Source organism: Pagrus major, chromosome 13, assembly GCF_040436345.1.
Source record: "Pagrus major chromosome 13, Pma_NU_1.0".
Lineage (NCBI taxonomy): Eukaryota > Metazoa > Chordata > Actinopteri > Spariformes > Sparidae > Pagrus > Pagrus major.
In genome coordinates this window covers 5,506,670-5,520,184 of record NC_133227.1, presented here as the reverse complement: position 1 = coordinate 5,520,184, position 13,515 = coordinate 5,506,670, and the positions used below count along the sequence as shown (strand labels likewise).

General features: G+C 42.4%; 1 protein-coding gene across 1 annotated transcript in view; it reads right to left on the bottom strand.

Moving 5' to 3' along the window:
- The window catches only part of sipa1 (signal-induced proliferation-associated 1), a 43,567-nt gene that overhangs the window by 20,861 nt on the left and 9,191 nt on the right, over nucleotides 1-13,515 (bottom strand). Inside the window, exon 2 of the mRNA XM_073479994.1 lies at nucleotides 3,642-5,249. Within this exon, the coding sequence (XP_073336095.1) occupies nucleotides 3,642-4,755 (1,114 nt within the window). The 5' untranslated portion in view covers nucleotides 4,756-5,249. The remainder of the gene's footprint in view (nucleotides 1-3,641; nucleotides 5,250-13,515) is intronic.

Genomic DNA, 13,515 nt, shown 5'->3' with positions numbered 1-13,515 from the left:
TGCTCCAGTGCTACTCGACCTTTCGTTTACACTTTTACAAAAGACACGCCCTCCATGGAGGCTGAATTGTACATTGCTAAACGATGATGACTTTTGCCAAACAATCTCCAAAGTAATCGATGATTTTCTTGTTACCAACAAGTCCAATCTCATATCCCCATCTTTACTGTGGGAGACATTAAAGGTGGTAGTCCGAGGAGAGATTATATCTTATTCTGCAAGACTGAATAAACTCAAAAAACAAAAACAGGAACAACTCATGGAAAGCATAACAGAATTGGACAGAAAATTATCAACATCTCCATCCCCTGAATTAGACAAAGAGAGACAAAACCTTCAAATGGACTATAACTTGCTGTCAACGCAAGAAACTGAAAAATTACTCTTACGTTCACGTGGATTTCTTTACGAGCACGGTGAGAAGGCAGGACGCCATCTGTCACGCCTAATAAAAAGCCAATCAGTATCCCAGCAAATTAAACAGATTAGAACTCCTTCAGGTGAACTTACAGTAGTGCCATCCGTCATAAATGAAACCTTTAAAACATTTTATTCTGAACTATATACTTCACAATCCCCAACTGACAAAACAAACATGATGAGCTTCCTGGATAACCTAAATTTCCCACCCATTTCTTCTACTCAGAAGAGCGAAATGGATCGACCCTTAGAATTTCGTGACTTAGCATACTCAGTTAAACTAATGCAAAGTGGCAGGGCCCCTGGCCCAGATGGTTACCCTATAGAGTTTTTTAAAAAATTTGCTGATAAATTAATTCCTCTCCTCTTAGACATGTTCAATGACTCTCTGGACCGGGGTGCTCTGCCTCAAACTCTCACCGAGGCATCTATAACCTTATTATTAAAGCCGGGTAAAGAAGATTCTGATTGTAGCTCTTACCGTCCTATCTCCCTCTTAAATGCCGATTATAAGATTTTAGCTAAGGCACTGGCCTTACGACTTGAATCAATTATGCCGAGCATCATTTCACCCGACCAAACCGGGTTTATGAAAAATCGACACTCTTTTTCCAATGTCCGCCGCCTCCTCGACCTTCTTTTTTCTCCCGCGTCCGGGGAGACACCAGAAGTGGTGGTCTCCCTGGATGCGGAGAAGGCTTTCGATCGGGTGGAGTGGAGTTATCTGTTGGAGGTCTTGAAGAGGTTCTGCATTGGGTCTAAGTATATATCCTGGATCTCACTTTTATACTCTTCCCCTAAAGCGTCCGTAAGCACTAATGGGATGAAATCCCAATATTTCACACTCAACAGAGGAACCCGCCAAGGGTGCCCTCTGAGTCCACTATTGTTTGCTGTGGCAATCGAACCTTTATCTATCGTACTTAAATCGGCCAATTTTAGTAAAGGAATCCACAGATGTGGTTTGGAACATACACTTTCCTTGTATGCGGACGATTTACTATTGTTTATTTCTGATCCAGTAACCACCATCCCCAAGATAATTGAATTGCTTAACAACTTTGGAGCATTTTCCGGTTATAAGTTGAACTTCTCAAAAAGCGAATGTTTTCCTGTAAATAACTTAGCCCTTGGGATCCCCGATGTGTCTTTCCCATTTAAAGTGTCTAAAAGCAGCTTTAAATATTTAGGTGTGCATATCTGCCGCAAGATGTCAGATCTTTACAAGAACAACTTTTCACCCCTAATCGACAAGCTTAAATCAGATCTGGAAAGATGGTGTAATTTGCATATAACTATAGCAGGCAGGGTAAATTGCATCAAAATGAACGTGCTTCCACGTTTTTTGTATCTTTTCCAATGCTTGCCGATCTTTTTACCCAATTCCTTTTTTCGTGCTATAAATAAGCAAATTTCATCTTTTATATGGAAGGGCAAGACCGCCAGGATAAGGAGAGAGTTTTTACAAAGGCATAAGTCCGTTGGTGGTTTGTCACTCCCTGACCTAAGACTCTACTATTGGGCAGCTAACATAAGCAAAATGACTCTCTGGATTCGTGAACCTGAATTAATCTGGTGTAAACTAGAAGCTAAATCCTGTTCTACATCACTCCTAGCTCTACTTACATCAAAATTGCCCTTTCAATCATCCAAATATACATGTAACCCAATTGTCGTCTCCACCCTTAAAATTTGGTTCCAATTTAGATGTACTTTTGGACTCAAAGGATTGTCTAATCACAGCCCCATACATAACAATCATCTCTTCCTCCCTCCCAACATTGATAATGCATTTTCTCTATGGCAGCGCTCAGGCCTTGTCAGGCTAAGTGATCTATATATTAACAATGTCTTCGCTAGCTTCAGCGAATTATGTGGAAAATTTAACCTTCCCAAGTCTCACCTATTCCGATACTTCCAGGTTCGTAACTTTGTTAAATCCAATAGTACCTGTTTCCCCAATATCCCTCCTAACTCAGTAATTGAATCAATTTTGGAAATTCCCACAAATCAGAAAGGCCTTATCTCAAAAATGTACACCTTAATATCCCATCTCAAAGAGACATCTCTTGATAAAATCAAGAAAGACTGGGAACAAGAACTTGGCAGGGTTATCGATGACGGTGACTGGGACTCAGCATTAATTCGTGTAAATAACAGCACATCTTGCTCCAGGCTTAATCTGATACAATTTAAGGTTGTCCATCGTATTTATTTGACCAATTCCAAACTTTCCAAAATTTATCCCAATGTTGCAGACACATGCAATAGGTGTCACTTGTCACCAGCAAACATGACCCACATGTTTTGGTCGTGTCCCCGTCTGCAAGTTTACTGGACGGCTGTTTTTAAACATCTTGCAGAGGCACTAAATATGGAATTGACACCTTGTCCAGAATTGGCTATTTTTGGAGTAGTATCAGACCAAACAATTAGGAAAAAGTTTAAGGATAATATCGCCTTTGCTTCTTTATTAGCACGTAGAAGAATTTTATTGGAATGGAAGGCACCAGTTGCCCCCAAAGCTTCCGTGTGGCTTAAGGACCTCATGCTATACTTAGATCTGGAGAAAATTAAATACGATCTGAGGGGGACACCTGGAAAATTTGATTCGGTTTGGGGCTGCATGATTAGTTACATAGCTAAATTAAAGACACTACAGGACAAGTGAAATGTTCACTTCTGACAACTGACTTTTGAATTTCCTTTCCTTCCTTATCTCATCTCAACCCATTGAAAATATTACTTCTCAGCTTTGTGGTGTTTCTTATTTTTTTTTATTTTATTTTATTTTTATTACTCTCTCTTAATTGTCTAGGCACTTTTATATTTGCATGTCTGTTTACGGTAAGAAGGAAGGATGTGTGTTATTACTGATCTGTGCCAAATTTTGTAGGATTGGGGAGGGCTGGGAAAGGGAGGGAATAAGTGGTTGTTGTTTTTGGAAAAAAAAAGAAAAAAATCCTTATTTTTCACTGTATGTACTTTTACCTGTCAAATGAATAAAAACATTAATTAAAAAAAAAAAAAAAAAAATATGTACAACATGTTATTTAAATTATAGTGCAGTACAGTTTGTACAGTATTGTGCAGGAATCCACAAAGCACCACAGTGTACTTCCACTTTCATTTAAGATGAACAAAAATTGATTTTCATCCCTGATGTGACATTGTTCTCTCCATAAGAAGAATCAGCATGAGTTGCCTTGTGCTGCACGTACCTTTCATGTAGAAATATTTGCGATAGTAATGTGCTCCCAGATCTGCGTGCTCTATGAAGTAGTTGCTCTTGCCCTGCTGCTGGACGTGACTCTCTCTGGGCTCCTCCAGGACCGACACTGCATCGTTGGGGGTTCGCAGGCTCGACCAGAGTCCCCGCCTCCACTGGGATCGACCCAGACCCACCTGCTCCTCTCCCCCCGTCTCGTTGCGGAAGTGTGGGCAGCTGAGCAGGAGCTCGTTATCATTGCCGTCGCCTTCGTCCAGCAGCAGCGACTGCTCAGGGTCATCTGCGTTCCCACCATTACCTCCCCCGCCCTGCGCAGGTGAGGACGGGGTGGCTTGGGAGAGTGGGCGCAGCTGGGAGGCGGCTGAAGCCCCTGAGGTGATATTCTTTTTCCGTCCGATGCTGTCTCTGTTTGTAGCCGCCTCGGTGAGGTCAAACAGGATGCTCTGAACGTCGTAGTGGGCAAAGTTCCTCACCCAGGCTCCACCCCCGATCACGTCATATGGACCTGGTTGAGGGATCTGAGGGGGCACAGGTTTGGTCTTCTTACTTAGACCTTCAGGCTTCGGCGGCTTGGCAGGTTTTGGGGAGTCCCCTGTGGGAAGAGACAGACCCCGAAAGAATCCATCAGGCTCCGGAGGGTTGCCTTGCAGTCCTAAGAGCAGGAAAGGGTCTTTGAAGCGGAGGGCATTCGGACTCAGGGGCCCCTGGTCGTCTGTGCTTGTCTCCTGGGCTTGAGACTGTCTCTCCAGTGAGGACAGGCTGCCATATTCCCTGTGAAGCAACACACCTGAGTCCCCCTGAGAACCCGCACCCACCTTTTCACCAGCTGCCCGAGCTGCCTTGCCCCCTGCCTTTCCGGAGGAGTCCAAGTCTCCTAAGGTTACATCGCTGTTGCTCCTCTGCATGATGTGGCCACGGCCCACCGACCTCAGGGTTAACCCTGCGCGGCTCGGAGTGAGGCTGTCTCCGTCAGCTCCATCACCCTCCCTTCTGGGCGGCCACTCCACCACACCTGCTTCCCGCTTTGGGTCAAAATTGACGGTGGCGATCGGCGGCCGCATGTTCTGACGGCGAAACTTACGGATGAAGAGGTCATCTGACTGCATGATGCCTGAGGAACCAGTCTAACTATCTATTCTCCACTCTGGTCCCAGAGCTCTCCGCTCTCCCAGTTAAATCTCTGTCCTGGTCTCTATGGTGCTGGTGTGAAACGGGAGAACTGTGTATGAGGACGAAGTGTAGGCAGCAAATACAGTCCTCATTCACACCACTTAAGATGGCTGAACTTTCTCAACCCTTCGGGCTCTCATCGATGCCTCTGTGAGCTGCCACACAAGAGTTCTGAAGTGTGAATGAAGAAGATTGAGGAGAATGTGCAAGCGTGACTCGTCGCAGGTGTGCGTGTGAGAGTTTCGGTGGTGGTCCAGTTGCGGGGTGCTCCTTCCTGCGGTGTGAGGATGAGAGGATCATCACTGGAGCCCGACTCTCTGTCCTCTGTGTAGGAGAGGCTCTGTCTCTATCAACCCTTCTAACATGGCATCCATTCGTCTGCACTCTTCAGTGCCTGCTGCTGCTGCTTCCCTTTTGGTCCACTGGCCACCTGTAGAGAAAAAAACACAGAGGAATAAATAGCTTTTTCAATCTCATCCGTCCCATCATTCCACAGTGCTATTATCCTAATCGACGGCTTTATATTCAACCACGGCAGCTTGTAAGCGAGTGCTCAGAAACACTTTGTGGAGGAGAACGGCTCTGATAAACAACTATTGAATTCTAACTATAAAGCAGTGAGCAGTTCTGACGTGTGTCTTATTGTTGAGTAATGCCTCGTACCTCTGTTTTCTGCTTTCTTTCATTATTATTCTTTCCTTTACACACTTTCCGTTCCACAGTTTCCCTAAATAGTTCGGCAGCAGACTAAAATGCTCAACACATCCACGCCGCACACGCTCACAATAGACAGTATTAACAGAGAGGAGGGGGCCTTCCTGACTTACTGACAGTGTGCCAACATACAAGAGAAATAAGTGTAAACTCTCTCTCACCCTTGCATACGTTCACACACAAACAGACACAGTTTGGTTTAGCTCACTCCTGCACCAGTGTTAAAAGAATCTATAAATAAAAAACAACAGGAGCATTAGCGGTATAGTATTTTGGATCAGCTGTTTTTTTTTTAAGAGTCATTCAAAGGCAACAGAGTACGAAGCACATTGCTTCCCTTTTTTAAGTCCAAACAGACAAATCATCGTTTTAAGTCTTGACTGTAACTTACCGACAAAGTGGGTTTTGTTTCTGCTAAAGATCATTCGGTTTCTGTCATCATCTGCGACTGCTGCCCTGTCTTTGACCAAACTGACGTCAATCAGCTCGAGCTGAAACCTTTTGTCGCACTCAATAAGGTACGAGGCTTCTTCCTGTCTAGCTTTTTCACATGCATCTCCTCTCTCTCTCTCATGCTTGCAGCCTAAAGAGCAGGTGCAGTGGTGCAGAGCTGCTACCAGAAAAGACTCACACGCACACACACATGCACACACACACACACACACACACACACACACGTAAAAATGCTGTAGAGTAAAGTGAGGAAGTCACAAGAAATCTTTGTTTCCCTTCCTTGCCTGCTCTGTTGTCACGATCAGAAGTTATCAGTAGTTTCAATAGCGTGTCCAGATATGCTGACATGTGAAAGTGTTAATGTGCACTTAAATCACCGAGAAGACACCCTGTGACACCAAGGGGCTCACTGTTGGCAGGAAATTTGAAGATTTGACCAGTTTTAAGGAGACCCATTAAGTTTTTCTTCTATTTCTTTCCTTTAGCGTTTCATATAGATTCTTGTGCATGTAAAAGGCCTTGAAAGCTAAAGAGGTCAAAGTCCGCACCACCAGAAGCTCCTCTCTCCCACAGAAAACACTGCTCCTGAAATGCCTCATCAGTAGTCCCAGCTTTAAATTCTTGACTTTGTGACATCACACTACGTCACAGAGTCAAGCATTTGCATAATTTATTCCTAGCGGCTAGTTTGGCACATAAGAATTGATTTCTTGTTGTTAGTGGTGATGGCTCAGGCGTGTGTGAGCTGACCAATCAGAACAGACTCAGTATTACATTTCACTTGTTTTCTTTTTGAAAATGTTGGAATGACACCATGGCTTTAAACTAAGCTGATTTACTTCTAGCTACCAGTATCTTCCTCCTAGGCAATCATGTTGAGACTTTACATTAACAATAATATGCATTTTAGTTTGTTGGTGTTGCTCTGCTAATGCAATGCTTCGAAACAAGCTGACGCAGACGGTCCCTGAGCTCGCAGTCTCCCCGGCCGAGCTTGAGACACACATCATTCGATGCAAATGAGCACATACTGTATTGAAAGAAGCATTCAGCTGCTACATAAATCTAAATGCTAATACAAGAAAGGACCGGGAAGGTGGGGTTAAATTACTGGAAGCAGACAGGATGGATGTTTATGTATGCATGGACACAGTCGGGACCTCAGAAAAACTGAAGTCATGAGTGCAGATCCCCCTTGTGCAAACCTATTAATCAAAAATCTTAATTTCTATTGTATTTTATATATATGTGTAAAATGTTATTTTCTGTTATCTTGAAGCCTAAAAGATAAGTGGACATTAGTGCAAAATGCTTATAAGGATGGCTAGTATTATGTGTATATGTGTAGCATTGGGACAATAAAAGACTACCGTGTCTGTCTTATTGATTATCTCATATGCTTCAAATGATGCTGCAGAAGTAGCATGATGAATTACATGCAAACAGCTAATTAAAAAAATACACCTCTGACTGGTCCAGGCTTCTCTTTCCCCGAATATCTAAGACATTTCCGTCCATGTGTGGTTCCCCATTTGACACACGAGCACTGGTTCACATAGAGCAGCCTCTGTGCACTGTCTGCGTGGTGCCAGGGCTGCTGACATTAAAACCCCGCTCATGTTTCTTTCTGGGAACCTTCAAATCTTCTCCAACCCCCCCATTACCCATGCGGGCACAAATGATGTTCATCTATCTGCAATCATTATAGGTGCAGCATCATCTGCATGTTTCACAATGCCATGAAAAAGTGAGCGAGCAAACCCATTTTCTCCGGTGTCTCTAAAGTGGGAGTGGAGATTGTTGGCAGCAGGTTCTTTTTTCGAGAATCACAGATTGCCTTCATGTTGTTCCAACAACAAACTGAACTTCCAGGATCTGCCAGAAGCACTCCTGCTCTCCACCAACACACAGCGAGGGCTGAACTTGGACACTTATCACTCACCACTTTTGTTCAAACCGTGTATTCCTCGGCTTCCTGAGACCCCCGACCCATGAATCACTCCTTGTTTCCATAGTAACCGGTCTGGTGCCACCCTCTCCGATGTGTTATCTAGTCCACCGGTGCTCTAAATTATTCCTGTTTACTCCACTCAGAGGGTGAAATAGCTTCACTTTTGTTAAACAAGCCGTCGGCTGATGATGACTGTGTCGGTGAACTTCAGCAAACTACTACAACAAGACAAAATGATCTTGTCATGGTTTAATTGATTGCCTTCAAAACACAAGATGGTTGACTGAATCTTTAGTTTATTCAAATTTCACCAAAATAATATTGTCTATCTATAGATCTATATGGGTTTGATAGTTGCAGAAAGGAGGTGGTAAAATAAAATTAGCCATAGGCCAAATAAAGAAAATGCAATTGCACTTCACACAATAAATCTGGGTGCTTAGCCTCCAAAATAAAACATGTCCAAGTTAAAAACCTAAGAAAAGCGGCACTCATCACGTGCCAGCAGCATGGCTGCAGCATGTTTAAGTTAGCATGCTAACACTCTAAATTACGGCTGTGTCTGAAATCGTTCTCTCATTCACTACTTCCTACTAACTGTTAGTTAGTCATTGTGAATATGTGAGCATGCTAATGTTGACATTTAGCTAAATACACCAGTGCAGCCAGCTGTTTTCCACTGAAAAAATAAAAAAGTTTCCATGTCAAGCAAAGAAATTGGTCAAGTTAGCAACACAGAAAAGCACAGCTGTGCTTCCATTATTTGACAATTTCAATTACCAGTGACATTAGCCTAATTGTTTGTCTTAAAACCTCATGTGCAATCGAAACTTTTAGTTCCTGTCGCTTCTTAGTGCATTAACCTGATCAAAAAGAGGCATTCGGCTGTACTTAACTACTGGTATCAACAGAAAACTGAGGTCTAAATGTTCAGCAGTCTTTTCAGTCCTTCATTGATCAGGACCCAATTGAAACCAGCTTTGAAGAGGAACTGCACAAGTTATGAACATGATTCACATCTACATAATCTGCCTGGTGCTTCAGCATCTATCTATTCCAGTGTTATTAAGTCATTTTTCATCTGCTGTGTGAAGGTAATAAACAAATTCTCTTTGAATCAGAATCAAGGACAGCAACAGAAAACGGTACATTTCAAAGCAAAGACAGCCATTTTCTTACCATTACTGATATGTGATGTTTTCAATCAAATCCTCACTAGTTCGGATTAGTTTTTTTAAATACCCTTGCCACATTAACAGTGACTTTGAATAGATACTGCATGACTGACTGTGGTACTGCTATAGAGAAGTGTGTGGTGTACCTAACGTAGTACCTAAAGTACAACGTGAAGAGGAACTGAAGTGTTGACCCTGCCCCCAAAAGTTTCTGCTCAAAGTGAAACCAATTGTTTGTATTTTCAGCTGTATGCATTAGCCATGACAATTTAAATATCATTTTGCATCCTCCCAACACAAAAGCAGGGAAGCTTTGTCATTTAAACAACTGTCTCTTGATCCAAAAAACTGCTACCCTAGAAAAACACATAAATGATTAATAACTCGCTTAATGTTTTCCCAGGATATTTCTAGCTGAACAGTCTTACGAGCTGTATCAGTCTGCCTTAAACCAAACCCTAATATGATCATAAATGGATCATTTCGTGATAGTGAGACTGACTGAGTGGCTATAAAAAAGAACTTAAGGATATTATAAAGGCTTGACAATAAACAGCAACGGGAAGCTCTTTTTTCAAAAGCTTTCATGCAGCTGATTGTAGTCTGACTGTAAATGTGCATCTCAGTGGTTTCAAAACTGTTTCCAGTAGTTCTTCTTTGGGGCCGCACAACTAATTGAAATATAATCGAAATCGCAATACGGTTAAGTGCAATAACATTTGGTAAAATGTGTGACAAAGCAGCATTATAATGAAGCACTGCAGAGCTTCAGAGGTGCCCCTGACCTACAAATTTTGTTCTCCAGATGTTAGAAAAGATGTCTGTTTGGTACAGAGCCCAGCAAATGTTACATCATCATGATTTTAAAGGAGACCTATTGTGCTTTCTTGTTTTTTTTTCATTTTCTTCAGTGTTTTATATGTTTTTGTGGATGTAAAAGATCTTGAAAGTTAAAAAGGTCAAAGTCCGCACCAAGAGAAGCTGCTCTCTCCCACAGAAAATGCTGCTCCTGAAATGCCTCATCAGTAGTCTCGACTTTAGTTCTGTGACTTCATGACATCACACTACGTCACCATGTTACACGATTGCATAATAAATGCCTAGTAGCTAGTTTGGGACCTAAAGATTAATTTAGCAAAGCTGCTCTGTTGTTGTTAGCGGTGATGGGTCAGGCGTGTGTGAGCTGACCAATCAGAGGAGACTGGGTATTCGGGAGGCGGGCCTTAAAGAGATACAACAGAGGGTTTCAGACAGAGAGGGAATACAGAGCTGCAGCACTGGACAGAATGAGAGAGCTGAAGTGTTTTTTGAGCATTAAAGCATGGAAACTTATTCTAGTAGTAACACAAAAGAAAATGATGAACCTGAAAATGAGCATAATATGTCTCCTTTAATAGTTTTTTCAGTGAAAATTAAAATTGTGAAACAAAAATGATCATTCCCACTAATCACGAATTATATTGCAATTGTAATAACTGTCAAAACAATCACAATATGATTTGTGTCCTGCAGCCCTGTTCTTCTTTGAATACAGCTAAAAACAGCCTGAGAAGATTAGAGAAGATTAAATCTGTCTACATGGTGTAGTTGCATCACTTTCTAACATTTTCAAATGCCAACAAATAAAACAGTAGGTCACTGTCTGTTCGGAGATTACTGCTTTTGAATTTACATCAGATATCAGCTCTCTTCTCTCCTGTACAGGCAAATAAATGCTTCACACTGTTACAGTTGCACTCACCCACTTCAACAGTGCAAACATATTTCTCCATGGCAGTCAGTGCAGCAGTTGATGGAAACCGTGCGTGACCCCTGATGCTCCCTGAGCCACAACTCTGCAGCCACATCAAGAGAAACTTGACCACTCACTAGACTGGTTAGCAGCAATCACTCAAACTCAATTTATTAAATGACTTTGAAGAATAACGGCACAGAATTTGATTTGCTGACATTTGGCATCACTTAAATCTCAAAGATCTGGTTGTTTGGCCTTATAAACTTCACTAATATTTCCAAGATATCCAACAGTGGATTGTAACATATGGTCAGACTATTGGATAAAAAACAGCTGTATTCTCAATATCTTGCAGGCATTGTGGTCTATTCAAGCACTGAATCACTTAGAATAATAAACAGAATAAAAACAGTCTTTGTTTCTCTCTTCTGCCACAGCATCAGTCCACGAGGGATGACCCAGACATGCTGCTGACACTCTCCAGGTTTTTTTTTTTTTTTTTTGGAGCATTCACTAACAGCACAGGGAGGATGCTTCCCTCCGCACATCTCCTCACGGTACCAGAGACGGTCTCTCTCTCCAGGAAACTCAATAATGCATGTAGACAGCAGTGTTTAATCCTGCATCTCAGAGCTTAAAACTCTGCTAGTAGACAGTGGACAGTACTGATCTCAGCATTGTGCTCACATAGTCTTATTTTAGTGCTAAAAAAATCTATTTCTTTGTGTGCTGAGCTCCTGTGTCCATCAGAAATGATGACAGTGTCAGGTCAGGCTAGGGCAGAAAGGGAAATGTGAAATTTCACAGTGGAGCAGCATCATATGATCTGCTTTAAAGGATTATATCTCTACTGTTGCTTTGTTCTTTTGCACCAGATTCACATTGAAGGGTCATTACTGCCCAGTGTAGATTTTTGGTATCACTGACGACAGTAAATGAGGTCCACTTCCAAGTTAAGTCCAGGACAAGGTTAATGGGCCTCTGGTGTACGCTGTCAGGACACAAACTGAAGTCAGAGGAGAGGAGTATTAAACATGCACCATTTTGGGGAAGTCATGGCCGCTTGACTTTTTTTGCACAGGCTCGAGCAAAGTCTGCGTCCTGTGAAACAGGAAGAGATGACTGACTTTTGAACCCTGAGAGGATGGGTGTCGTCATCGTTTCTACTCAACACTTCCACACCTATGGCAAGAGCAGCTGAATCAGTGAAGCATGAATGAGCAGCTTTTTGGTTTCCTGCCTTTAACTGAGGAACTACTTAAACTTAGTTTTTATCATATCGAAAGGGACAACTCACCCCAAACTTGAAATAACATGTTTTTCCTCTTACCTGTAGTGCTATTTATCCATATAGATTGTTTTGCTGTGAGTCGCCGAGTTTTGGAGATATCCACCATGGAGATGTCTGCCTACTCTCGAGTATAATGGAACTAGATGGCAGTCGGCTTGTCGTGTCAAAGTGGCAGAAAAACTATGTTTGAAAAACTCAACCACAGTGTCTATTTGCATAAATCATGGCCTGGTTACTCAAGATAATCCACAGACTTTGTTGTGAGCAGTTTCATGTAGGAACTACTTTCTTTCGACCGAAATACACCTGCCAAAAGCATCACCGTGCAGAATGAAAACATGCATCTGCTCACGGAAGGCACAAGATTTAAGCATTAAAGGCATCATGCTCGGCTGAGCTGTAATATTAGCTAGCTTAGTTAGCTAGCCCCTCGGCATAAGTGGATACATGCTTCCCTCTGCACAGTGATACGTTGTAATTTGGTAGAAAGAAAGCAGCTCCTACATGTAAATGTCTGTGGATTATCTTGAGTAACCAGGTCATGATTTCTGGTGAGAGACACTGCAGTTGAGTTTTTCAAATGTATTTTGAGCACCACAAGCCGAGTGCTGTCAATTTGGAGCAAAGACAGACATCTCCAAAACTCGGCAACTCACACCTACACAAACTAGATGGATAAATAGCACTACGGGTAAGAGGAAGACATATGTATTCGTTTTGTGGTAAGTTGTCCCTTTAAGGCTGATGGTGCAGTCATTTGAAGTGTTTAATGGCAAAAGAAAGATTGCGTCCTGATTCAGACGATTTGAGATTTGATCCGTTTTCTCCTCAGGTGAAGCTGCTGCAATCGGCTTAACGGCTTAGCAGCAATTAGATGTGATCAGTGACAAAAGTTGCGCGTTTACTGCAGCCTTATCAACTCCATTACATCACGTTGCAGTTTCGTCTTGCAGCTCGATGTCGTGCTTGTTGTCTTTCTGTCAACACTGAAGACTGACGTTGTGAAATACACCGCATGCCTCCACATGTTAGGCAAGCAGACTGTTTTGACATGTGACATTAAAATGATACGTAAAGACAGAGAAACCGACACGACGAACATCCAACAGCGTGCATGTCGCTGCACTCGGGTGAATGTTTAACCAGGCGGGTAAACGTCCAGCTTCACAGTCTCCAGGTCAGCTGCTGTAGTGTCACAGTCTATCCTTGTAGTTAAAAGCTGCCTTACCGATCCTTAACCACAAGGTCTAAATCAACTCCTAATAGTGATTGATTTGGGGAAATTTAAAACCTGGCAGAGCCTCACTCTCATTATTGATCCCATACAACCCTGTTATATCTGAGATCAGGTTGCATCCCTGCTTTGCTGCAGAATAT